The 26,089-nt window shown below is 39.8% G+C and overlaps 3 protein-coding genes across 8 annotated transcripts; 1 reads left to right on the top strand and 2 right to left on the bottom strand.

Moving 5' to 3' along the window:
- Nucleotides 1–190: 190 nt before the first annotated feature.
- LOC123970623 lies at nt 191–8,978 on the bottom strand. 2 transcript variants are annotated; one of them, XM_046048764.1, is made up of 6 exons: nt 8,256–8,978; nt 5,207–5,333; nt 4,506–4,889; nt 4,019–4,075; nt 3,393–3,515; nt 191–865 (listed from the first exon to the last, which is right to left on the bottom strand). In XM_046048764.1, exons 2-6 carry the CDS (start codon nt 5,250–5,252, stop codon nt 699–701), a joined length of 777 nt encoding a protein of 258 aa, XP_045904720.1. In that variant the 5' UTR covers nt 5,253–5,333; nt 8,256–8,978; the 3' UTR covers nt 191–698. The 2 variants fall into 2 exon arrangements, with proteins under 2 accessions (XP_045904720.1, XP_045904721.1); XM_046048765.1 differs by having other exon boundaries at nt 191–862.
- fsd1 (fibronectin type III and SPRY domain containing 1) lies at nt 8,303–17,621 on the top strand. The gene is made up of 13 exons (XM_046048757.1): nt 8,303–8,492; nt 9,318–9,413; nt 9,534–9,665; nt 10,702–10,803; nt 11,085–11,107; nt 11,542–11,663; nt 12,983–13,192; nt 13,272–13,370; nt 13,503–13,650; nt 13,766–13,848; nt 14,945–15,196; nt 15,826–15,914; nt 16,025–17,621. Exons 1-13 carry the CDS (start codon nt 8,478–8,480, stop codon nt 16,133–16,135), a joined length of 1,482 nt encoding a protein of 493 aa, XP_045904713.1. The 5' UTR covers nt 8,303–8,477; the 3' UTR covers nt 16,136–17,621.
- LOC123970622 (signal-transducing adaptor protein 2-like) lies at nt 17,512–26,072 on the bottom strand. Of its 5 annotated transcripts, XM_046048762.1 has the most exons (16): nt 25,867–26,005; nt 23,129–23,219; nt 22,736–22,807; nt 22,462–22,581; nt 22,312–22,368; nt 21,997–22,145; nt 21,690–21,752; nt 21,441–21,503; nt 20,767–20,898; nt 20,454–20,523; nt 19,518–19,620; nt 19,245–19,328; nt 18,872–18,946; nt 18,695–18,760; nt 18,446–18,595; nt 17,512–18,317 (listed from the first exon to the last, which is right to left on the bottom strand). In XM_046048762.1, the coding sequence occupies exons 2-16, from the start codon at nt 23,129–23,131 to the stop codon at nt 18,253–18,255; spliced, it is 1,272 nt and encodes a 423-aa protein (XP_045904718.1). In that variant the 5' UTR covers nt 23,132–23,219; nt 25,867–26,005; the 3' UTR covers nt 17,512–18,252. The 5 variants fall into 5 exon arrangements, with proteins under 5 accessions (XP_045904718.1, XP_045904714.1, XP_045904716.1 ...); XM_046048758.1 differs by lacking the exon at nt 23,129–23,219 and having other exon boundaries at nt 25,867–26,072; XM_046048760.1 differs by lacking the exon at nt 23,129–23,219 and having other exon boundaries at nt 18,695–18,745; nt 25,867–26,072.
- Nucleotides 26,073–26,089: the final 17 nt, after the last annotated feature.

Genomic DNA, 26,089 nt, shown 5'->3' with positions numbered 1-26,089 from the left:
CTCAGCGGTAGGCAGCGCCTGGTCATGTGACTTTTGATCGTAGGCTACCTTACTTAAAAAAATATATATCACTCACTCACCAATCAGCTGTAACCGCAGAACAATATTAACGTGGACTAATTTGCTCGTATTACTTTTATTTTGATAGACAGAAATGCAAAATGACATTGTTATATTAAAACAGGGCACACCTACCAATAGGCTTATCATATAACATACTAACATTAAATATATTACAAACTGTACAGAGGGAACAAAACTGCATATCCAGTAACTTGCAATTCATTATAAACTCTAACAATAGGCATAACATTTCAGGCCCATCATTTTATAATTCCTACCAGAAATGGAAAATTATCACTTTTGGCTTATTTAGGCTACTATACAAAGGCTACTGTTGGCAACATATTCAAATATTATCAGGTGTTGAAACACAAGAAAAAAATAAAATAGGCTAACCACTTTGAATTTACCCGTTCAGCGTCCACCATCTGCCATCTAGTGGCTCATAATAGCTATTTTACAGAAAATACCTGAGAAGAAAGAGACTACATAAAATAAGATACACATTCCCAATTTAGTAAAAGCCTATATATATATATATATAAACAATATGTAAAAATATAATAATGAAGAAGACTATAATGACTAAATATGAGGAGGGGTTGAGTCATAGGTTTGTGAGGTACATGACTTCTTCAGTGTTTGTATCTCAGTTTGCCCTCGTCGTGTCTCCTGCTGGGACTCGGGTTCCGCAGGTCTTGGGAGGAAGAAACCATCTTCAGGTTTCCCTCTGGCATCCCTGGCCTAGGCGAGGGCTGTTTGCTGACCACACGACGAGTGTTTGCATAGATAGGATCTTCTGCTGAGTTGAAAAGCAAAAACATTATGAGCACAGGATGCATCTCACTCCTTAGGCTAATGGAATTATTAATCAATATCTTGCAGTCTAAAATGTTATTTGTGTTTGTTTGTTTGTGTGACACATTTTTTCCAACTTTTCATGATGCTGTCTCAGAACTAAATCCAGATTAAAGAACAATGAAAATAAAAAATGTTATTCCCGCTTTGAACATTTTTTTTTCTGGGTAAAATTGAAAAAGACAATTTTCACCCTTTAAAATTGTTGATGTATTTTTACTGGATTTTACTTGTTGAAAATCACAGTGTTAACAGGATGGAAATTGTCATAACATATTTAGCAATACATTTTTAAGCATCGGAAATAAATCCATGTTTGGCCTAATTGAATTCATTGAAAGATAGACATAATATTTATTTACAAAATGATTCACAGACACTGTTTATGAACTCAGTACATGCTCTCAGTTAAGGATGATGAAGCTTTCTTTGTAATAAAAGTCAGGAAAATGTATAGGCCCACACACATCTTTTAAATGTCTACCAAAACAACATTAAACAATAGCACATATATTAATTTATTTAAGTTTAAAATAAACCTTCTTTCTGGCCCGACTGCAAACCTTTCTACATCACAGCTGCTTTAGCACATTATACGTGTCACTGTTCTCACATTCTCAAAACACAACGTGTTAATACCATCTATTTATACTCACAACAAAACACTTGATTTGTTCAACAAAAAGCCGTCACTCACTCAATATATTTGATCCAGGTTCCAAAAGGTACTGAATCAATCAACAGCTGCGTCAATGCCGGCAAAATTTAATTTCTCTTTAAAGTCAAGACGGTCAAATGACAAAGGAAGTGTGTTGTCCACCAAAATTTCAGTCACTGAGACAAACATACAGCAACCCAGATAATATTGTTAAATGTCCTACACAGCTAGCTAAAAAGTATCAATTAAACATCAGTTTCAACAAAAATTCCAATTTACAGCCTTCTCACTGCTTCAGTGCACATTTCCAGTGTGCCCCCTATTTTCACCATGCACCTTATAGTAACCATAATATAAATTACACAATATAGGACAAAAGGATTGCGTGCTAATAATACACACAAAGTATTGTTCCTTTCTCTGTATGTAGGTAAGCTCTGTCCAACAATCACCACACACAGGCTTGCTTACCACTACATCTTTCCTTCTGCGTGAGAGGCCTGTTTAAGTCTTGGTTTGCATGGTAATAAACATAATTAGAAATGCAGTGCAACCCAATTTGATCACCAATACTATGAGGATAAGCATACATTTGAATTCTGTGTGAAAGCAACTACAAATACACCCACTGCTGTGACAGAATTAGCGCAACTCATGGTTATGAATTATTCTGATTAATCCATTTTTTGATTAAACAGATTAATTGTTTAATTAAAATATTCTAAAATATCTAAATTTCTAAAATATTAGAAAATGACCTTCCCAGTTCCCAGAAAAACAGCAAATATTCACACTGGAGAAGAAGCTGCGACCACTGAATGATTGTAGTTTGTTATCAAATAGTAGCTGTCTGTGACCAATTGATCAACTCTTTTCAGTTGAAAGATGTGAGACTTTCACACAATGTTTTGATAGTATTGATTTTCATTTGCCCCGCGACCCTGTATGCAGGATAAGCATTTGACGATGAATGGATGGATGGATTTTCATTTGAGAATTGTGCAAAACTGAGTAAAATGAACAACAGCGAGTATCTTCATTTTACGCTCTTGAGTTTTGGAAATGTTTCCTGTGCCTGTAAGAGCTTCAATAAAGCAGCAACATCTCCATTTTAAAGATTCTGTTTACTAAAGATCTTTATATAAATGGGTAAGTGAATTAAAGACTGCGAGCGATAGATCAATTTCAAGTTAAACTGATTTTTTTCTCAGTACTGGTTAGCCTGCTGCCACCAAATCTCAACATGTTCATCGTGCACTGAGAGACACCTGCAAAATGACGTTCAAGGCTGTGGGTCTACTCTAAATAAAAATATATACCTCTTTACTTAAACCACAGAGGAGAAGGCAGGCCTTATATGTCCTACTTTGACAATTGACACATCTCATGCTGTGCTGTAAAACCACACAAACCACTTGCATACTCAGTTAGCATCCACCGGTCATGAGTTGGACGGCACCTACTGCCTTGAAACAGTGCTTCTTCTTTTTCTTTTGTTCTCTCACTCAGACATATAGACACACACAAAAATCTCTCTCTGTCTCTCATTTCTTCTGTTAAATGCAAATCTTTACAAAACTAAAACCAGAAATACTCATTCAGAGCATGTTTGAGCTGACTGCGTCTTGTGAAGTTTTCTGTTTCTTTGGTTTTTGCTCTCTTTTTCTCAGAGCAGCTTTCATCCCAGTCCTGCGGCTTCCTTTGCCTGCAGCTGATGCAGAGCTTATCTACAGTCTATAGATGTTGTTTGCTGTGCTGTCATCAGCTCCAGATGATTATCTAAACCTTCAAACTGAAAAAGAAGACAGTGTACCTCTACTTCTGCTGTGTCTTCTTCTCAACAAAACGCAGATGACCAGCAGGACGATCAGGATGAAAGCTGACACTCCCAACGCGATCCACATCCACCAGCTGCTGTTGTCGTCTGTGGGAGGCACTGTAAGAGAAGAAATGAAATGTGATCAAGTCATGTCAGTTTAACAACCATATCAAAGTGTTAATAATACACACGATAATCTTTATTAATAGAGATTTGTTCAACAAGTAATTTACACAGTTTTACTAAGCACATTAAGTGTGACTTATTGAGTAGTTACGATACAAAACATCTCCCCAAGAAGAACAGAAAATAAAGTGTTGGTCACTTTAAATTTGTATTTGTAAAGTAAAATGTTTTAATTTGTAATATCACACATTGGCAGTGTGTGTGTAGGAGTTCACACCTCACAGACTTTGAAATGGTTTGCAACTCTCGCCCCTGAGGTCTCATCACCTCTTTAAGTGGAAAACGAACACCAACACTTGTGAGTTCAGAGCAACATTCACCAGAAAAATCATCACTCACTGCCACCAAAATAGCAGCAGACTGTGTTATAACCGCATGGAGCATTATTTTTTTACAAGAGCTAGGTACTGGTATGTTTACACACACACACACACCTTGTTTACCTGTCACTGTAGGTAGTGACGGGTACGTTGTATCCCCTATGCTCTTCGCTGTCACAGAGGAAACAAAGTGATACTTTAAGAAGTATTCATTTAGTCAAAGCATGTACAAGAGCACAAGTATATATAAATCCCTTCATGATATAGTGTTTCATCATAATCACCATGGCATGCTCATCGAGCACCACTTTACTTTACTTACTGTGGAGCATTTATAAGCAGCATATAAACTTGTAATAAATTATTTATAAGCCACTGTACTGCAGTTGTAGGCAGGAGTGTATGTTTATTTATTGTCAAAAACTATGACTTTATAGGCTCCAATAAATGGAGGCTGGTATATGAAAAGATAATGAATGAAAATAAAGTGAAACACAGCTGTGACAATATAAGATGCCTTCACAGGCACTGCTTATAAATGTTAAATAATGGGACTTAAAGTAAAGTGTTACCAGCAGTATCAGTTATAAGTAATACTTACCAATAGTTACATGTGTTCCACTGGTGTTCAAAACTGTTAAGACGGGAATCTCTACTGTAACACTGCAAAAGTACCATCCGCTGTTATTGTAGGTAACAGCAGATAAATTGTAATTCAACAAAGTCTCTGCATCCTTTGGTCCTTTAGACACCATGGTGGAGGTATTTGCAGATTTGCTACCCATCTTTAAAAAAAGTTGATGTGAGTCTGTGAATGAACATCCAGAGGGGTTAAAATACCAGTTCACCCGATATCTTTCCCATGTGTCAAATATCTTCAAGCGGCAGTGGAAAGTCACAGAGGAACCAAAAGGAACTTCCACTTTGTATTGTGTTTCATTCAGAACCACAGGACGTTGACCTGATATCCCCATGGCTGCTACTGCTGCGATAGATAGATAGACAGATAGACAGATAGATCGATCGATAGATAGATAGATAGATGAAGACGGAGTTGTAGGTGAATTCAATATAGCAATTTTCAAAACATTATAATATAAATTCAGTGTTATACATAATAATTTTGCAGTATCTGTTCGCCAATGACAAAAAACAGTACAGTAGCTTATCCAGTAGCTTCTGCGCAGCTGAAAGGTCAGTCTGTTCATTCATTAATTAAACAGCTTCATGTCAGATCTTTTTGGCTTTGCTGCCAGTGTATTGTCTGATTTAATCTGCTGAATATCAAGTGAGGAGTCTTACCTGTGAGCAACACCAGAGTCGACCGTTTCAGCCACATTTCCATCATATCATGTGAGAGGTGGTCTTCCTCTCAGACTCATCCTGTCTCGGCAGCCTGCCTTGCACACATGACAGAGACGCAAAAAACCTGTGTGTGTAGGTGGGAGGAGGAGTTTTTATTTCTTTTGTTTTACTGTACTGAGACAATAAGTTACTTTCACAGAGTTGTGGAGGTTGCATAAACAACAACTGTAGCTGGAAACGAGTGTAGGCTTTCAAAAAGACAAGAGATTCCTGACCAAAACCAAATGCACTATTGTTTCATTTGCTTTTCATCTAAAGACATCAAAGCGGCCTGCTGCTGCTACCTCATTGCTAACAATGTAGACACACTTCTGCCGATTGGTGACAGACAGCGAATCCCACAGTGAAGTAAATGTGCATGACTTGCTGAAAGCTGCCAAATTAAAAAGAGGGCACGTATGATACAAGGGGTTTGTGAAACCATTGTGGGTTTTGGTGCAAGGGTGCTAAAACGCATTTTACCTTGTCCCCACAACGTCTTACTAGAAGATGAGCGCCTGGCTTCCTGTGAGAAGACACAACTAAGTTTGATGGGGGTAGACAAACTTTCTGATTCAATCTCCCACCACAATCTACACGATAATTGCAGGAGAGAAAGCAGAGATGAAATATTTTTCATTATCTTGACAGTTTCAGGAGAGTTCAGATGCTTACAGAGATAGCATAGTGTGAAAGCACAATAACCCCTGAGTCTGACATTTTAAAGTTAAAATCTAAAATGTGTAGCACTGATTTACTATATCTGCTACAAACATGTCTTTACTTTGCTTCATGTCAGAGGATGTAATACGATAATAAGGGTCTGATCTGTTCATGCGAGTGAACAGTGAAGAAAAAAGGCCAGAAGAAGAAAATTCTCAAGTTCACAGGGGGTGAATAACTTGGAAAAAACACTACCTTATGAACTTAATTTTCACAAAGAGACTGAAAGTAGGTCCTGCCTGTAATGAAAGCTGAGAAATTATCTCAAATCATTTGTTTAACAGAACTGTAGCTTGCATAGGAATGAGTAAGCACTGTGGCTGAAATATCTATATTTTCACTTAATATGAAAATACTATCCATTTCCTCCTTTACAGTAAAACTTCAATAAATAGCCGGTGCTTTTATTTGCATTAATCACTGAACTCAACCAGATATATTTTGTACCTATGGAACAGACCTTTAATTCTTTCCGCACAAAACTCTTGGCTACCATCAACTTTTTTATTTAAACCAGTATAACTATTACTTGTGTAAAAGTTTGACTATCAGACAACAAAAATTATGAATCATTTATTTGATCTAGGTCGGAGAAACATCTAGGCCAACCTCATGCGCAGAGAGAGAGAGAGAGAGAGTAAGACAGAGAGAAAGAGAGAGAGACTACCTCAGAAAGGTTGAAATCCGACGGTATAAGAAAACATTTTGTTGCTTTTGGTGGACCCTTATGGACTAAATTATTTAAATAATCAAGGAAAGGACACATATGGTGACTTTCTGATCGCTTCAAAGACAGGGAGTCACCACTTTTTTCTCTCTCTCTCTTGTTTACCATGTCCAGCTGGCTTCTATAAATACTAGACCAGACTCCTAATTGAAACCTGCATTTATTTGTCAAAACTTGTAGCCACACCAGGCCAGTAAAAGGGACAGGCGTCTACTTGGGACTCGGCTTTTAATTGAAAATTGACAGTAAACTATTGGTGAAAAAAAGGCAGGGCCACTGATATTTTATGTGTAACTTAAAATTCTTGCTAAGTACTTTTTGATGTTTGTTGTTTTATTTTATGTAAACAGAATAAAATAATCCAGCATTTAACTGTTGTCAGTTAACATTCTTTCAAGATACTGTACAACATACTGTGTATGTACTAGAAATATAAATAAATAAACTTTTAATCAAGAGTTATTCATATTGTTGCTAAAAGTGCAGTAGTTACATAGTTAGATACTGAAAAACATAAATGTACTATTTTTAACATCCATATAACATATAAATGGTATCTGGGAGAAACTGTTAAAGGGATTTTTGTGTCATGCAGATGCTGCTTTAGGTGATGCCAGGAGAGGGACGTAGTCAGGAGCTGTAGGCTTCCTAAATGAATACCCTGGACTCCTCCTGTTTAACAATAGTTCTGTCATACCACAAGCGAAGATGATGCATCAAGGACAAATGCCAGGAATTTTCTTTTTTCCCCTCTTTTTTAATCCATCTACCTTGATAAGCAAATAAATCCATATCAGCAAGGCTGGATTTAGAACCAAAACAAGTTATGTTCCTGACAGAGAACATAGGCAAGATAGACGCAAAGTAGCCTAGTATTATTGCGTGGAAGGGCTGGTTGGTTTCTGAGTCCATATTATAGGCTATATAATGAAGCTATAATCTACAGCGGGCTGTGTGCACTGCACCTGGTGGGGCCCAAGGCCCCCAAACAGATACAAGTCCGGCCATGCACATGAAAGGCACAGTAGTCAGCATCAGCCTTAGTTTTAATTAAAGGCTATGGTTTTACTGGCGGATTCATTTTAGTATCTGTACTGGTCACATAACGGCAATTTGAATTTTTCCATTAAAATATTTAAAATATGTTTCCAGAAGTTCATAGCCAGTAGGATAACTGTTAAAACTCATTACAATATCTGCCTTTGTTTTAACTTGTTTGTCTTGTACTGTTTATTGTACCTACTTTACACATATAGTCTTTTAAATTTGCGTTTACGCTGTAAAGCTCTTTTTTAAAATGTGTTTTAAAATATGTGTCAAAGTCTTTTCAGTTAGACCTCAAACGATTCTCCACCCGCCAAACACAGAATATTTTGATGTGACATTTATTAAGTTCCATTAATTTGACTTTTCAGTGATCCCATTTTCAGTGTCAATTTTTATATATTTTGTTCTGAATTTTAAAAAACAGACAGGTTTGAAGCACAAAATGAATCCTCTCTTCGTGGTATTTGCCTCTACTTTTCTCTGACAGTCCCTGAAGGCAGCATTACTCACCCTCGCAACAGAAACATCAGTACCCAGAATCCTCCTCTGCCGCATGCGCTCTACGCACTACGGCCCATAGGCGTTGGTGGTTGGTGTCCGTCCGAAGATGCGTTGCACTCCGGCAGCATCAGTACCAGCTCCGCCGTGCTAACAAACCAAAAACCGGGGGACGGAAGAGAAATAGCGCCGGTGTTTGCGGCTCGAGCGGCGCCGGTGCACCGGAGCGGCGCGATGGGAGACCAGAAGGTGAGCCGGAGCCGGAGGAACAGGTGTTCCTGATGGGGGAAGCCGTTTCAGGGCGTAGTGTACAAAGGAAGGAGGGGGACGGCTACGAAATTGGGGAGCTTGTGGGTAGGACTCGTGTTTCATGGTGGTGTTTTGTGTTTGCATGAGTGTGTGTCCGGTTGAAGGTGAGGTTTATCTCGTGCATGCTATCGATGACTTTGTTATCGATGTATCGGCAGGGACGCGGGGCCTTTGCGCAGCTCCTCTCGCATCAACAAACATTACACAGTCCTTCAGTATGAATGGGCTTGTTCACTGTGGAACAGCCAGCTCGAGATGAAATATAACGGAAGTGGGATTATATCTGGGGAGTGTGTGATCCGTGTAATCATTGACCCAGTGCGTGTCCAGTCCGTTTACAGTCTGCTGTTCAATGCTTGTGGAGCTGCATTATTAAATTATAAATGCGCATCCTTCCGCCCGTGAAGTGTCCTCCCTCCCTCTGCACTGAGGCTATAGGTCCCTCTCTCTGATCCGATCTGAGGAGCAAATGTGTAATCATGTTTAAAGGGAGCTCAGAGCCTAAAGCTGCATGAGTCCTCTCCAATCCACACACTGATTAGCACAGCCACAGAGGAGCCAGGAGCCAGGCAAGTGTTTGGTTAGAGGAGAAACCTGCAGTCATTCAGCCCTCCTTCCCACAGGCTTTGCGACTACTGATGGAGAATATTAAACTGTGTAGGCTTTGCTTTTTCAGTCTGTAAGGATCGGAGTTAGTGTTATTTTTCTGTTTTAGGTATAACAAAATGTTGATTATTCGAGAGTTAGATGTTGTCTTTTCTTTAGGAGTCTCTGCGTAAGATCACCCACACGCTGGCCATGAAGAATGAGGAGATTTCAAACTTTGTCTGCACTCTGAAGCAGAACCTCGACAACTTGGAGGTACAGAAACAAACACAACTAAAATTAAATCCAGGCAGTTTGTCAGTTTTCCCCTCTGTCAGGGGAGTTCAGCTGAAAAGGCTATATCGTGTATTCAGTCATTTTTGTTTGTGACACCAGGCGAACTCCAACAGAGTCCAGGAGGACCTGGAGGCTGAGTTCACCTCCCTCCACTCTGTCCTGGACGAGATGAAGGAAAACATGGTGACGCGCATCAAACAGGAGCGAGCCAGCCGCACGTATGAGCTCCAGGTAGCTGCTGCTGTTGTCTTTGCATTTCTTTAAACTTGCAAAATAGTAGCAAGCGTATGTATATTTAACCACTGAAGGTTTGTTTTTACTCAGTAAGATCATTCAGGTGTGTGAGAGAAACTTCTTTGGTTTGCAGTTTTTGTCAAGTAAATGAGTGTGACATTCTCTCTCTCTCTCTCTCTATTCATTTCTTGATCACCAAACCAATGATTCATTTTTGCTTTGAAGTGCTCTAAAAGAAAGCCACAGCCCCTTCACCTTTTAGTGTCTGACTAAAAACAATAAAGGTCACAGCTCTACCAGAAAACCTGGCTCTGTACAGGAAAGGTAAAATGTCATCAACTTTTGTGCTTAAACAAAATCAAACAAAACATAATATTTTATTAAAGACTGAACATTTAAAGAAAAGAAGATAGAATCAAATTGGGGAAAAACTAAATGTATCCATTTAAAACAGCCAGTTTGTCGGGTATATAAAGGGAGTAAACAGAAAGTTTGCATTTTAAACAAACAGCATTATAAGAACTCTTTAAATAATAAAAGGACTATTTACATGGTACAGATATTAAAGTATCAAATTGATGTAATGAATCTAAAATACTTCTTGATGCTCTTTTTTTCTTTTTTTTCTTTTTTACAGTTAAAAAAATTCAGTGGTTTAACTTTTTGCTTTGCTTTTAAAGTTTTGTAACTAAGTTGCAAATTGAAAGTTATTGGAGTTTTTTTGTTTTTTAGGAGTGTTTTTACCACAATCACTCCAGTTTACATGTATTGAAATAAGGTGTTTTTAATTCTCCCCCGGCTCAAAATGCCATCGGCTGTGTACTTCTCAAAGTTCCCTGTCTTGGTCTTTGGTGAAATCATCTAACCCTCTGCAGCCTCAGGACCAAGCCATGACTCTCAAATGATGCAGCTAACACCATTAGCTTCTGCAGGGAGCACAGTGGTCCCATTATTACTACAGATGGACGTGTAAAAAGTTAGTGCATGCACTCTGTATGACTGTGAGTTGGCGTATTTTTTTTTTCTTTCTCAGAGTCAGCTGAGTGCCTGTTCCAAAGCCCTGGAGAGTTCAGAAGAGCTGCTGGAGCTGGCCAACCAGACGCTGTGCTCCTCTGAGACGGACGGTTTCACCCAGGTAACCGAGCGACTCGGCTGCTGATGTCACTCTGCCGCACTGCTCCCTCTGCTCGCTGTTTATGACTTCATTTATAATGACTGATGGCGAACGTCCATGTGCATATATACATATTTGATTTAATCTGTCCTTGTTGTGGTGTCATACTACCAGTTACTTTAACACAGCCACCAGCGACTGTTTGTGTTAAATGACAACATGATGGGCTCACAACTCAGTTTTGTCTTCGCTCCGTATCTCTTCTCTCCTTTTTCCTTCCCCTCTCTGCTTCTCCTCTCCAGGCGGCCAAAGACATTAAGGATAGGTATAGTACTCAGTCATCATCCATTGCTTCCCTATTTGCTGTAGCCTCCTTTAACTATTGAACCATCTCATAATGTAGCATGCATGCGTTTAAACGTGTGGCCACCACACCCATTTGGTAGACAATAAGCACTATGGAAAGCTTTCCACTCGAGAGCCTTTTGTCTTTGTGTTTCCCACTGTCTTCTCAAGTCTGTACCATCCTGTGTCAGCCCCTCCCTGGATGACTGCTGCTCCCTCTCTAGCTCCGCTTTTAAATGTTGACCAGGGTGACAAGTTCAGTGGTAGTACCAGGAGTCTAGTTAGTGACCTTTTCTTAGTGAGCAGTAGTACTAGAAATCACCTGTTTTTGCCTCTGATCCAGTTGAATAACGGGCTACGCTTGTTTCCACTCCGTGTGGTTGTGCGTTTTTGTGTGTCTCTCTTTGTCCGCAGCGTGACAATGGCTCCGGCCTTTCGCCTCTCCCTGAAGGCTAAAGCCAGTGACAACATGAGTCACTTGATGGTGGATTTCAGCCAGGAGAGGGGGATGTTGCAGGGCCTCAAATTTCTCCCAGGTCTGCTCCATTTTTAATCAGATAGAAAAGAGAGTGCTGCAGACAGTGACTGCATGGGTGGTGTAATGTAACCAAGTGCTTCTGCACCAGTACTTTACCATTTCATTCTGCTTTGTACTACTCCACTACATTTCAGAGGGAGTTATTGTATTTTTGCACCATTTATTTAACAGCTGTAGTTACTAGTTAATTTACTATTTAACGTTTTATAAAAAAAGACAAAATATTTGATATTATACAAATTAGGTCCGAGTTTTCATAATTGTACTACAGCGATTTACTTTATACTCAAAATACAGTCTGTAAATTGAACAAGTTAAAAGTATTTTTAACAATTTTTTTTGCACCAAAATATTTTTTCCCAGTTGTTTTAGGCCTGATCTGTCTTTATAAGATTTGGCCGTTTGCATTGTTACAGACTGAACTGCCCAACAGTATATAAAGTAGTTAAAGTAGCTCAACCTCAAGAAATAGAAAAATGCTATTTTCACATTAACACATAAGTAATAAAACTCCAGTTATTTAATCTGTATACAAAATTATGAAATGACTATGCATTCTACAGTACTTTTATTTTTGATACTTAAAATCTTTTTGGTAGTTTCAGTATGTGTATATGCATGTTTATGTAGTATGACACGTACAGTATACATGTAATGTGAAAGGGTCGTTCACAGCGACAAAAGCTCAGATAACCCGACTCTGCAGCTGTGTGAGGCTTCTTAACCTCTTTAGTGCACTGGTGTGGTTTTACATTCTACGTAATCACTGGAGGGCTCAGTGTCATTGCTGACCGCTATTTCAAGCGAAAAAGCTGTGATAAAGCCACAGTGCACAGCTGACAGAAGTGAGCGGCTAGCTGCCAATAATAGTTGAACCTTTAGCTGCTAAAGAGCCTGATATTTACCTCCAGAGAACCAAACGGAGATAAATGGAGAGTGAAAACTGGACTTAAATTTGTTATTTGAACACAGACATGAAATGAATGATAATGTTGCTGATTGATGTGTGAATATACAATTGTTTCTAACACCATTGATGCTAGGTGGTGTACCTTTTAGCTTGTTTTAGGGTAATTCTGCCCCCAAGTGGCAAAAATCAGTTGATGCAGTTGTAAAATTATCCCCATGTGACAGCTCACTTCATGACACTTTAAAAACTTGAGTTTTAAAATAACTTTAAAATCTGCTCACCTCTTGTTATTGAATGTTTGACACCGCAGCCGCTTCTGTAGTGAAATAACATTGAAAGTGATGAACAAGAGAAGAGGAACTATGACTTTAGATATTCCTTGTGGACACACTGTCTCTTCTCTCCAGTTCCCCCCACTCCAGAGATCCTGGTCTCAGAGTGCCAGGTGTGCGACAACACGGTAAGTGTTGTTTGGACCTTACCGGAACCTGACAGCAAGATAGACCACTACATACTGGAGCATCGACGCACAAACCACGAGGGTCCACCGCGCATCAGGGAGGACTACCCCTGGATGGTGGTGGAGGGCATACGAGAGATGGAGCACACACTCACAGGTAGGACTGTGAGGAGTTATATGTTGGATGGACGCTGATGAAGCTGACTGCTAAAGGACACTTGTGTTTTCACTCTCAGGTTTGCGCTTTGACACTCGGTACATGACGTTCAGAGTGAGAGCGTGTAACAAGGCCGTGGCGGGAGAGTTCTCTGAGCCGATTACACTAGAAACCCACGGTGAGAACTATAGGTCTATGTGTTGTTGGTATTTTGTTTAAGCTTTGGTCAACAGTGCATGAAATGTCTGTCTCTGTTGATGGGAATGTGAATATTGGATTGTGTTTCACATATATAATTTTCTGTTTGCAGCTTTCACCTTCAAACTGGACGCTGCCTCGTCCCACCAGAACCTGAAAGTGGAGGACCTGAGTGTGGAGTGGGACAGCGGTGGAGGAAAGATACAGGAAATCCGCAAGGAAAAGAATCGAATTAACTCCCCGATGCACTCTCCAGCCAGGTGTGTACGAATGTAAACTTGCAGTGTCTTTAAACCTGGACTTTGACTATTGCCAGGGGTCTAAAAAATAGACTGGTTCTCTATTGAGTGATTGTTGTCTACCATCTTTAATCAGGTCGGCCCTGATGTCGCCTAAGAGAGCGCCGGCATCCCGGCCCGGCAGGGACAGATTTACAGCAGAGTCCTACACAGTTCTGGGTAAGAAGACACAGACACTGGTAACAAACAGCAAAGCACAACAACTGTGTTTCTTTATGGGAGCATATCTGTGTTCCCAGGGTTCTGAACCCCTAATCCTGGAGCTGGGGAACATAGATGCAAGCTTGAGGATCGACCTGGATGTTGTGGTCTTAATGCTTCTTAATCTTTTATGTGAAGACCCTGGGAACCCAGAACCATTTGTCATGTTTCAATTATGAGGCATATAAATCCAGGGAACATAGGACCCTGGGAACACAGGAGTGACCCCTTTCTACATCTCTAGGAGCAAAACACACACAGACTGGAGTTAGAGCTGCACGGTTATTTGAAACCGAGCTGTTTTGGAAGCAAAAATTATTTCACTGCTTGAGGTTAAACCTCAGTGAGTGCAGCAAAACAAAGACGAGATATGAACCCTTGTGCACTGGCAGTGCATCTAACTTTACTGAGTTTGTGGGCTAGTTTCTCAGCTTAGTTGGCCTTGCTACACTAGCCAGTAGCCGCCCAGGGACACTAGTTAGCTAGCCTTCCAAGATGAATGTCACCCTCTTGAGTACACAGGAAGTAATATTAATGATAAAAATAATTTGTTGCTATTTCAACAATCTCCTGAATTCCTAACCCAATTCATGATTTCCATTTGACAGTTCTCCTGTCAAACAACACAGAATAGAACTCCCAGTTGTACCACGTTAACTCAGATTGTCTCAAGCATTTATAAGCAAAACATGTTTTGTAACTAGAGCTGCAACGACTGATCGATAAGGTGTCAACTATTAAATAAATCGCCAACTATTTTGATAAGCGATTCATTGGTTTGGGTAATTTTTTAAAGAAAAATAAAGTCAAAATTCTCTGATTCTAGCTTTTTAATTGTTTTTAAACTTCTTTACTCCTCTATGACAGTAAACTAAAAATCTTTGGGTTGTGGACAAAACAAGACATTTGAGCTTTAGGAAAGACGTTCACCATTTTGTGACATTTTATAGACCGAACAACTAATCGATTAATCAAAAAAGATTGATCAACACTGCAGATTGCGTTGACACTGTTATTCTTGAAACTGATTACCTGGGCTTTTACCTCACCACAGCTGATACCATGATCGACGCTGGCCAGCAGTACTGGGAGGTGCGGTTTGACAAGGAGAGCAAAGCCTTCGCTGTGGGTGTCGCCCTGCGGAGTCTCGGACGATTCGACCAGTTGGGGAAAAGCAGCGCCTCCTGGTGCATCCATCTGAACAACTGGCTGCAGCAGAGCCTCACGGCAAAGCACAACAACAAGGCTCGAACACTGGACTGTCCCATCCCAAACAGTATAGGAGTCTACGTCAACTACGACGAAGGTACGATGAACACATACACACAGTGTCAGAGTCAGTGTTTGAATGATCACAGGTAGAATCACGGTGAAATGTTCTCCCTCTAAAATAAAACGCTTAATGATTTGTAAACTATTTTCAAACTCTGAAATAATAAGTCAATTCTGTGATTAGTAAATAGACAGAAATTAATCAGTGTTTGAAACCGATAGTAAAAATAAACTGACTTTTATTCATTTATCAAGCATAAGACCAAACAGTCCATGGCCCCATCTTCCAAGGTGTTTATCTAATATATAAACCTGGAAAATCTGTTTGAGGTTAGAAACATTGGAAGAACCCTTTCAAGATGGCAGCATAAAACATTGCAGACTAAACAATATAAAATCAGGCAACAGATGGAACATCACTGAAAAGAGATAACTGCTACTTTTCTGTATTTTATACTGTAAATGAAATATCTTTGGATTTTGGACTGTTGATCTAACAAAACAAGCAATTTGAAGAGATCACTGTGTGTACTTTTAATGAATTTTATAAACTAAATGATTAATTGATCATTTAGTTAATTGACGTATTAATCAACAATGAAAATGTTACTTGCAGCCCCACTTTTCTAATATAGAACACGTGTGCTTCTTTATTCTCTCCAGGTGTATTGTCTTTCTACAACGCCAAAACTAAACTGCTGATGCACACCTTCAAAACCAAGTTTCAGCAGCCTGTTATACCAGCTTTCATGGTGAGACACGTTTCTTCAAAAGCTTTTAAATATATCTTAAGTTATCTGAAAGAATCCTCCGTTGGCCTTTCGGGTTTTTAAACTGCCTGTTGATGTGCTGCCCCCTGCAGGTGTGGAACGGCAGTTTCTCAGTAGTTACAGGCCTGCAGGTTCCCAGCGTGGTGCTGAGCGGCCAGAGGAAGAACAGCGGCACCAGCAGCTCCAACGCCAGCCTCACCTAGACGCATCAGCTCAGCCGGCAGGAAGCCTCCCAGCTCCGCTCGACCACAGTCACGGCCGCAGAACATCACCTCTGCTCTCGGCTGCGGTCAAAGCCATATCGTGGAAGAGTTACATCACTGGAATATGATGGTTTCGCCTGTTCCACATGCGGTGTCTGTGTTGCATGACAGCAAAAATGGCTTTGCGGAACAAGTGTGTCATCTGCGCCCTCAGTGACAGAATTCTTCAGACGTATGACTCTGGCTGTTGTGATTGCTTGGGACACATTAGCTGTAGTCTTACTAGTTCTCTTCTCTCCACACATTCATTTAGCGCTGTCCCGCTGCTGCTAGAGCAATGATTTAGCGCTGGCCGCTGCCCTTCCTTCCTTTCCATCACCAAAACACTCAGCCGTACTGTCGATGCAGCCAGCTGCAGGTGCAGGGTCATCGCCTGTCCTGCCTGCTCTCGCCCTGTGCCTTCCTCCTCATTTCCAAACTGATTGGCCAAATCAGGTGATCTGTACCAACACGCTAATATTTCAGTGCAAGAAATATCCTCCCTATGTCAAGTTAAAACAATGTATTGTGTCAGTCTTAGTATAACCTGGTTGTAACATAGCTTAGTGGTAATTATCACCTACTGAATCTGCCTCTATCCACCAACCAAACTATGTAACCCAACCTGCTCCTAGACAACGCTACTGAACAGAATGTAGTTCATTACTCATTCAGGATGTGTTCCACTTTGCCAGAAACTAATGGGTCATAACAAATTAAATTAGGAATGTTGTATTTATTTATTGCCATGGCATGCAGAGTTAACAGTGTTCACTGCATTTCAGTCTTTGTAGTCAGGTCCCACACTTTGCGTGCAAGAAACTGGGTCCTTTAGCCTCCCGCTAGTTTTAAATTAGAGAGGTGTTGGTTGTGAGACAGCCAGACTCTGCACAGAAAGCGAGAGGGAAGTTATATTTAGTGAGACTCCATGGATTTGGGAAATTACTGTAAATGTTCAGTTCACCTGACTGCACCCTGAAGCTTGTATGTACAGTATGTGTGTGTCTATACCTAGTAATAATAATACCACTTTATTTGCTGAAGAGGAATCCCATTAATGAGTAGTGGACTGTCGGTGTCCAAATCTAATAAATAGCAAGTAGCCTCAGCTAACAAATTGTATCATGAGAGTTAGCCAGGTTTTGGGGTCCAGCTGTGTGAGAAACAAAAGTGTTAAACTCTGGAAATGGATGTTATGAATTCCTTATTAGTGCACCGCCCGGCCTCTAAGTAGTGTCCATGTCATATTGCTACACATGGTAACAAGTCTTGCTTTGCCGCGTCGCTCCTTATGTACTGACTAACTGTAGCCTGCAATGCTTTAAAGAAGCTGAGAGTTATGTTTAAACTTTATTTCACATGCTGACATGTCACAATTTATTGTAAATAGTAAATTTTTTCCACTACAGTGTATCAGTCATTGAGGTAATAAAGGAGTGAGAGCAAGCAGTTGTTGTGTTTTCTGGTTCGACGAGGAATAAAACAAAACAGCAAGAAAAATATAAGTATTTAAAAAAAAAGTGCAACACAGGAATACGTCATAAAAAAGTTACAGAACATCATAAAACTGACCGGTTGTGCAGTATGGCACATACTAGAAGTTTCTTGGTCACATGTATGTGATTTCATGTGACTGAAGCAAAGAGTTTTTCCCTTCACTGAAACACAATATGTAATACATTCACATAGAGCAGGTCCAGTAACCACAAGCCAACTCTAATTTCTGTTTTTCCTTTTAGAGTTCACTATATAGAGAGGCAGTGGTGCGTGCTTGTACAATATATAATCACACAACCCTCAGGTAGAATAAAAATATCCATCTCATAAAGTAAAAATATACAAAGTACAATTCAACAAGTAATTACAGTTAAAAAAAAAACACTGCAACAACCAGTATGATTAGGAAAATGTGCAAAATATACAAGAGAAACATGACGAAGATAATGTGACATGTACAACCCTTGTTACAGTCAATTCATTTGCTAATGAGTGTCTGAGAAAGGTGAATCAATAAAGTGTTAATCTTCTGTGAGGCTTTCCTGCTGACAGGAGGAGGAACAGGCTCCCACCAGGAGAGGTCACTCTTGACACATCCCCTTTCGTTCCAACTTCAGTTTCAGCTCAGATATTGCTGCTGGAGGAACTGGAGCATATTAGACAATAAGTTTTGACATCACGGCAAGAAAGTAAGATCACTCATGACAGAAAAATATGAAATGAGACTGCACAAATTAATAAATCTAAACGTATGAAAGTGAAAGGTGGACGTACTCTGTCCCAGACTTTCTGAGGGGACTTTCATCCTTATGTCCCAGCTGTTTGTGGAGGAGGAAGTGGAGGAGAATGATGCAGAAGAGGAGCGTTTGCAAAGAGCATGACTTGGAGGCATCATTGCTTTCTTTGGAGCTTTTTTCTCCAGAGCTATAGAGGAAATACACGCAATGAGTCATTAAGAAAGTAAGTAATAATACAGTCATGCAGCAGGAAAGGGGAAACTATTTGAGACAGACAGGCGCTTACGTTGCGGTGGAACAGCTGGGGATTCCTCTGGCTCTTTCTCCATTTCCTCCACTGTTTGAGCACAGACTATAGTTAACAACAGCAATGGAAAAAATGAAGTCTCACCTGTTTATGGCTGCATGACAGAAGAGCAAAGGGCAGGAATGATAGATGGACTGACAGCAGAGTTATACTTACGCGTGTCATTCAGATACAAATTGTCTTCTACAGGTTGTTCTGGCACTGGTACAAGGATCGGCGGTCTTAAAGCTACTGCAAAACAAAACATTTAAATTATTACAGGGTTGAAATACTACTCAGATAGAACATCTTGAGAAATCATCTAAACATCAGCATGTTTGCACTCATGAGCGTGTTAACCGATGTAAGCGTTTAGCTCAAAGCCCCGCTGTACAGCAGTATAGGACATACAACTGACTTACGATGTAGACTAGCCAGTCACTTGCTCAAGATACATTTTTTACTGGATCTGGGCCATCGCTTATGTCGAACCCTGCTGTATGTGTTCATATTTATGTGTTTATTATAATTATATTAATGTGCACAGTACCTGGTTTGGGAGGTATGCTTGGCGGGGCTGACTGGGCCTGCTGAACACTCTTCTCTCCATTTTCATCATCAGACCAAATAAAATCTGTAAAAAAAGAACTTCAATTAGTCGTGTCTACCTTTTAGTAAATGTACAGTATATGTTTGGTATATGGAATAACTATTACACCGCTAAAAAGGTGACTTACACGAAGTGAGTGAGCAAAACAAAGGCAAAAAAAGAAAAAAAGAAAAAAAAAATCAAATAGAAAGATGAAAATGTTTTTGTACATACAGATGTTTTTCTCATATTGTTCCTCAATGCTGAGAGGACTCAAAACGCCGTCAGTTTTGTCCACTAAATAGTCGATCACATCATGTAGCGTGGCACAGAGGACCTGCACAGATAGATAAGTTATTTTCAACATGCAGGAAATAACAAGTTGGGTTGTGATATTTTACTTTGATAACCACATAATCTACGTATAAAGATTCACTTGCAACTTGCAATTGAGTTTAATTACGGGTTATGTATCATTGGTGCAGAGCGCACATACACAAGGATCACTTTATGACAGCTATTTAGTACAAAGATAAGAGGGGAGTCATGTCACTGGCAGCAAAATTAAAATTTTATCCAACACATCCACAGAACACAAGTGCAGAAGTAATATGTCTCTGGTGACTGAGTTATTTGCATTAGTTCTTTATTTATAATAAAATAAAACTGAAGAAAATAAATCTACAACAACAATAAAAAAAAAAAGCACAGGTGGGATGAAAAAAAACCCAAGGGCTTGTAAGGAAAACCCACCTAAAATTGAAATTAACATGAGACATTACTTGCCACAAATGTACATATTGACTGCATTGACATAAAAGAGACATCAAAACAAGAATAAGAATGACATATTTCCACTGCTTTCATACACTGTGTCATACCTCATTTTCATAGTACATTTTTACAGCCAAGGCAGGACCTATGTTGACAAATTAGTTACTGAATTTGTTGGCAATGTCAGTGGAATCCTGTGATCCATGGACTAACGTCATGTGACATTTTAATTGCCAACTCTGTGTTTACTGCTCAAGGTATGTCCTCTCTCACTTGAACAATAAATCCCCATGAAACCTCCAAACATCAAGTGCAAATAGTTATTTCTTATATCTGCGCCTTAAGTACTTTCATTATTTAAATACCTTAATCTAGACCAGATGTTGTAATACTCACAGGATTGTCAACATCAATGGTGAAGCCCCCGGCATATTTCCGAGTCACTCGGTAGTGTCTGAATATAGAGCTGATAGAAAAAGAGAGTTGAGGCAATCAAAACACAGATGAAATGAACCAAATCAACTGATTGTAAATTACCCAACACAACAACAACACAGTTGCAAAGATAAGACAGGTTCAGTCCACTTTTTGCACAGATTAATTGATGATACTGAAGTTGTGTTTTAGCGTGAGAATGTGTGAGATAAGTGTGCATGCTTATGTATTAGATGTGTGTGGGTGTGTGCTTTGAGCATGTGTGTGTATGTACCCGCCAAGGTCCTGTCTGGTGCTGACAGCGAAGGACTGTCCGTCCCTCCCAGGCCTCAGCAGCAGGTTTCCTCTCTTGGCCTCTCTCTCAAGAAGCAGCTCTGCCTCCAGACGGGACACATTGTGGTAACAACTGCCAGAAAACAGTGATGAGACATTAGGAAAAACTGCCAAAACTGATTTCCCTAGGTTATTAAAAGTAGGGCTGGGCAATAAAACGATAACACCATAAAGAAAAGTTTAAAACCACAATTAATCATCTTCTTCAACTTTCAATCAGGAGCAAAAATTCAACCTTTAAACTAAATCAGCCTTTAAACTTGAAAGAAATAATGATTTGACATTTATCGGGATAAATATCTATATCGAATGATGACAAAAGTCTTGTCTGAGATTCAAGACAGCAATGACTGAGCTGAGTGGTACTTTCTAGAGATACTCCAGTCCAGATATTTTGAATTTATTTTGATTCAATGTCCAGTTTATTGGACAACCTAAAAATCGCCAAATGTGAAGATACATATTTTTCCCTGGACAGTGATGCTATGCAAAGGGTGATCACTTTGTAAACTGTTGGGGGCAGGTGGAACAACATAAGTGCAAAGATGCAGAGACCCAGACGTCTACTGCTTCTAGACAAGGTTTGAAATTGGGTAAAACCACATATTTACTCACGCTGGCAGGTCTGCTTGGAGGTGGATGTAAGGACTGGAGTTTGTGACAGCGGGTAGAGGGACACTGAAAGATTTCACACAAAACCAAAGGCATGTGGGAAAGAGTCATTAAACACTAAAATACTGGCAGATAGCTCAAGACCATTTTAAATGGCCTTCAAAATGCTCCTCTAAAATGTCAGTTTTGGTAATGTGAAGTCGCCAGCTTTTCACTCAAGCATCAGTACATTCGAGTTTTGTTAATACTTACGCTGGCATGTCTGCTTGGAGGCTGGTGTGAGGCATGGAGCTGGTGACAGCAGGTGGAGGGACACTGAAAAAAAACCAAACACATGTTTTAATAAGAAAACAAATAAGAAGCTGAATTGAGTTGTTACATTTTTTTTTTTTTTTTTGCTTAAAAGGCAGATACATAATGCCTTTTTTGTCCTAGATTTTGTTGATACTGTGACCCAAAACAAGGCATGTGGGAAAGAATAATGAAATACTGCCAGACTTTAGAAGTCTCCTGTTTTTAACTTAAAGAATCAGTAAATCCGAGTGTTGCTAATACTCACACTGGCATTTCTGCTTGGAGGCTGATATAAGGAATGGAGTTGGAGCTGACAGCGGATGGAGGGACAGTTTTTATCCTTTCCTTTTCTATAACCTCTTTTAGCGTTTGGATCTGGCCGGGCAGCAGGTTGAGGGAGGATGGTAACGACAGCTGCAGGGAGACACACATTTGAAATTATCTGTGCACATGAAGGCTGCAATTATCAATATTTGGCCTGAAGTTCATTACATCTAAACATCAGCCTGCTAAACCTAAAACATTTAAAACAAGTTACAGTGAGTGCTTATTGGTGAGCTAAATGTCATACACCACAGACCTTAGCCACAGAGTGAATAAAGCCCTTCCACAGCTCACGAGTCTCAGCATTTGGGCACTGTGGAGACAATGAGGGGAGAAAAACTGTGAAAATGGGGAATTACTTTGAAAAACAGAATGATTTACATCTTTTCTATATATATTCCCTCACAGTGAATTTGATGTTTTCATCCTTCATTTGGAAGTTGAGCCTGGCTGCACCTAAATTACGATCGTAGCTGCCGTCATCTGTTATTGAGATGAATCCACTGAGATCCAGTTTCTCTATGTACTGATGAAACACACACACACACACACACACACACACACACACACACACACACACACACACACACACAAAGACACATGGAGTGACATATAATTCCCAAGTGTTGGCTTAATAAAGAACAAATTTAATTAAAAAAAAAACAAAAGAGATTACTTACATCAGTGTCTCTCTTCTCATTGAAAAAGAACAGTGTGCTTCCACACAGACAGGTCCACAGTTTCCGAGATGTCTGCGCGCGCACACACACACACACACACACACACACACACACACACACACACACACACACACACACACACACACACATGGAAAACAGAAAACAATAATTTATGAAGAGGAATATCAAAGAAGAAAACATTTCTTGGAATTGAACTTGATGACTCAACAATTTGTAACCTCAACAGAAACCAATGTGTGATTTCTAATATCTATAAACAACATTCAGTGTTGAACCCGATTGGAATCAGGAACATGCAGCAGTTTCCCGGATTCCTTTGTGTGTATAGGAGTGTAAGTAGTGAGTACTGCATGAATCAGAGTTTGTTATCACCATTTGATGTTTCAGGTCAAAGCCACGCCCCAACGCTGTTTGTCCTGGCTCTCACTGGAGTGTATACAGTCTCATTTCAGTGAGGGAGGAGCTGAAGAGCAAACAGGATTTATGATTTGCAAAGCCTGCCATGCCAGTTTACTGTCAGTTCCTGGCTTGCTCTAATCTTTATGATACAGTGAGCAGAAAAGCAGTCAGACCAGTTGGAGAGAGAGACAGGTGCTGTTTACTGCCTGCTGAAAAATCCAAGTCCACACAACTTAAACTATACAATGACAGACAGGCTGCTCCTCCCATGGACAACACTTGACATTCCCTGAATGTCTCTACGTGTGCATTAAGTGTGTTGACCAATGCACTCCCACAAAAGATGAATAAAGTATTAATGTATGTAATTATGCTGCAGCTTGTAATTAATTAATTAATTAATTAATTAATCACAGGCAAGTATATTAAATGATCAAAGGTCCACCAGAGCTAGAATATAAAGTGCAGCAGAGCTCCTCTGCACACCACCATAAATCAGTTAATTAATCAAACAGGTGCTGAATGACTGATATTTAAAACAGATTAAGGTTGGCGGGAGTGTTAGGAAGAGTCTCCCACCAACAACAACAGCAGACCTATTTCAAACATATAAGCAGTCACGAGTGTGTTTACATGCGGACAAGTATCCTTGTTATGATCGGGTTTTTGGAGCATCCCAGTTATGTGTTGTGCATGTAAACACCATATCCTGGGTTTGAGAAACCTGGATATGCTACCTGGACTACTCCAACAGAAAGCAGGACACTGTGGCATGTAAACATAGGTCTAGATCCACCCTAACCTCACAGGGAAAACTCAGACTTTTGATGCTGATGATAGCCAGTCATGCCATTTTACCATCAGAAATGGGTTGCCACAGAGTCAATGCCTGGTCCACTGCGGTTACTTCTTTATACGATATATAAATAACATAATTCTTCCTAATCAATGCTTTAATGTCCATTTTTTTCTCTTGAAAAAATTTGATATGCCCAAGGCTCCACTGACACTCTTCAGACTGCCTTGGATGCTTACCTATCGTCACTCCTTAAGCAGATTAGTTTTAAATGCAGAAAAGACCAGTTAAATGGTACGTCTCTGGAGCAACCAGGGGTTAAGTGTCTTGCTCAGGGACACATTGATGTCTCACAGTGGATTCAAGCCCAGGTCTCTCACTCCAAATAATAAATATCTATCTCATGTTTGTTAGTGACTACAGATAACGATCCACTAACTACTTAACCTTAGATATCCCTCATGTAGGCCTTTGCACGAATATTGGCAGAACTGGTTTTAAGTAAAAACTGCAAACTGCCCTCAAACTGGAGTCTTACATTCTCCTCATTCCTGTTCAAGTCTCTCTTAGAAAAGTTTAAAAGGAAAAGAAAAGATTAAATTCTAAAAATGAATAAATTACACACCTTATCCAGGTCTCTGAACTTCTTCATGTGTACATTGAGATGGGCAGATATAGATAGATAGATAGATAGATAGACAGAAACTTGCCTTGTATTCCTGTCCCTGTTTACTTAACATATACAGAAGTGTATCATTTATTCAGTAGTTTATTCGGCAGTCTCATTGAGAGCAACATCGCTTTTCTAAGAGCGACCTGAGAACAGGAATGAGGGGAATGAGAGCTTGAGGGCAGTTTGCAGTTTTTCCATTGAAAAGGTGCACATCACCTGCCCGAAACCAGTTCTGCCAACATTGGTGCAAAGGCCTATGAGGGAATAAGATTAAAGTAGTTAGTGGATTGTTATCTGTAGTCACTAACAAACATGAGATGGATATTTAGTTTTGACTTTAAGGAAGTCTTTCTGCTCTGGTTAGAGCCAGTTTGTGCTGTTATGTGAAGGGAATAGTACACAGCATTGTACACGATCTTCACTTTCTTAGTAGTCTCTCATATATAAAATAGCCTTCATTTCTCAGAGCAAGAGCAGACTGATGAGTTTCAGGAGAAAGTTCTTTGTTTCTGGCCATTTTGAGCCTGTAATGGAACCCACAACTGCAGATACTCTAGATACTCAACTAGTCTAAAGAAGTTTTATTACCTCTTTAATCAGCAGTTTTTAAGCTGTGTTACCGTGATTGCAAAATGGTTTTCTAATGATCAATTACCCTTTTAAAATTACGAACTTGGATTAGCAAACACAACATGCCACTGGAACACATGGCTGATGGTTGTTGATAATGGGCCTCTGTAAGCCAAGTAGATTCCACCACAAATCAGCCTTCAGCAACAACAGTCATCTCCAACATTAACAATGCCCACAATGCATTTCTGATTAATTTGATGTTATTTTAACATTTAAAACCTTATATTTCCTTTATCAGGAATTTGTGATGGACATTTTTCATGATTTGCAACAAAAAAAGACAGAAAAAATGTTCTATGCAGCCCATACACACATTAAACCCTACAATCTTTGACAAAACCGTATCTTTCCTGCTCAACATCCAAACCATGTAGGACTAATCTTTGTTTAAAATCTCTCTTCCGGTCCTGATGAATTTTAGATGTTTCTCTTACATTTTGATAACACAGATAAAACCCACTGATAACCATCGGATACAAAAACTAGAAAGTCCCAATGATAAGTAGCTTTTTTGCAGTCAGTGTCACGTGTTACATTGGACAGAGACAAACTTGCCTCTTACAGTCAGCACAGAAAAACAAATCTCTCCACCATTCTCTCCCACGCTACCTTCTCTCTGAACGACCTCTTCTCCAGGTATCCCTCATAGTAACACGTTGGCAGCTGGTTCCTCTGTCGCCCTGGTCGCTTTGCCATCACGAGGAGTGTAGATGTCTTAAATAAATCACAACTTATTCACAGAGTTGACCACACTACGTAGTAGATTCCCCCATTGAAATAAAGCGAATAAATAAGCTGGCCATTATGTTCAGAGGTAGCAGAGCCCTCACCG

Source organism: Micropterus dolomieu, linkage group LG05 (genome assembly GCF_021292245.1).
Source record: "Micropterus dolomieu isolate WLL.071019.BEF.003 ecotype Adirondacks linkage group LG05, ASM2129224v1, whole genome shotgun sequence".
Lineage (NCBI taxonomy): Eukaryota > Metazoa > Chordata > Actinopteri > Centrarchiformes > Centrarchidae > Micropterus > Micropterus dolomieu.
This window is presented reverse-complemented; position numbering and strand designations above follow the sequence as displayed.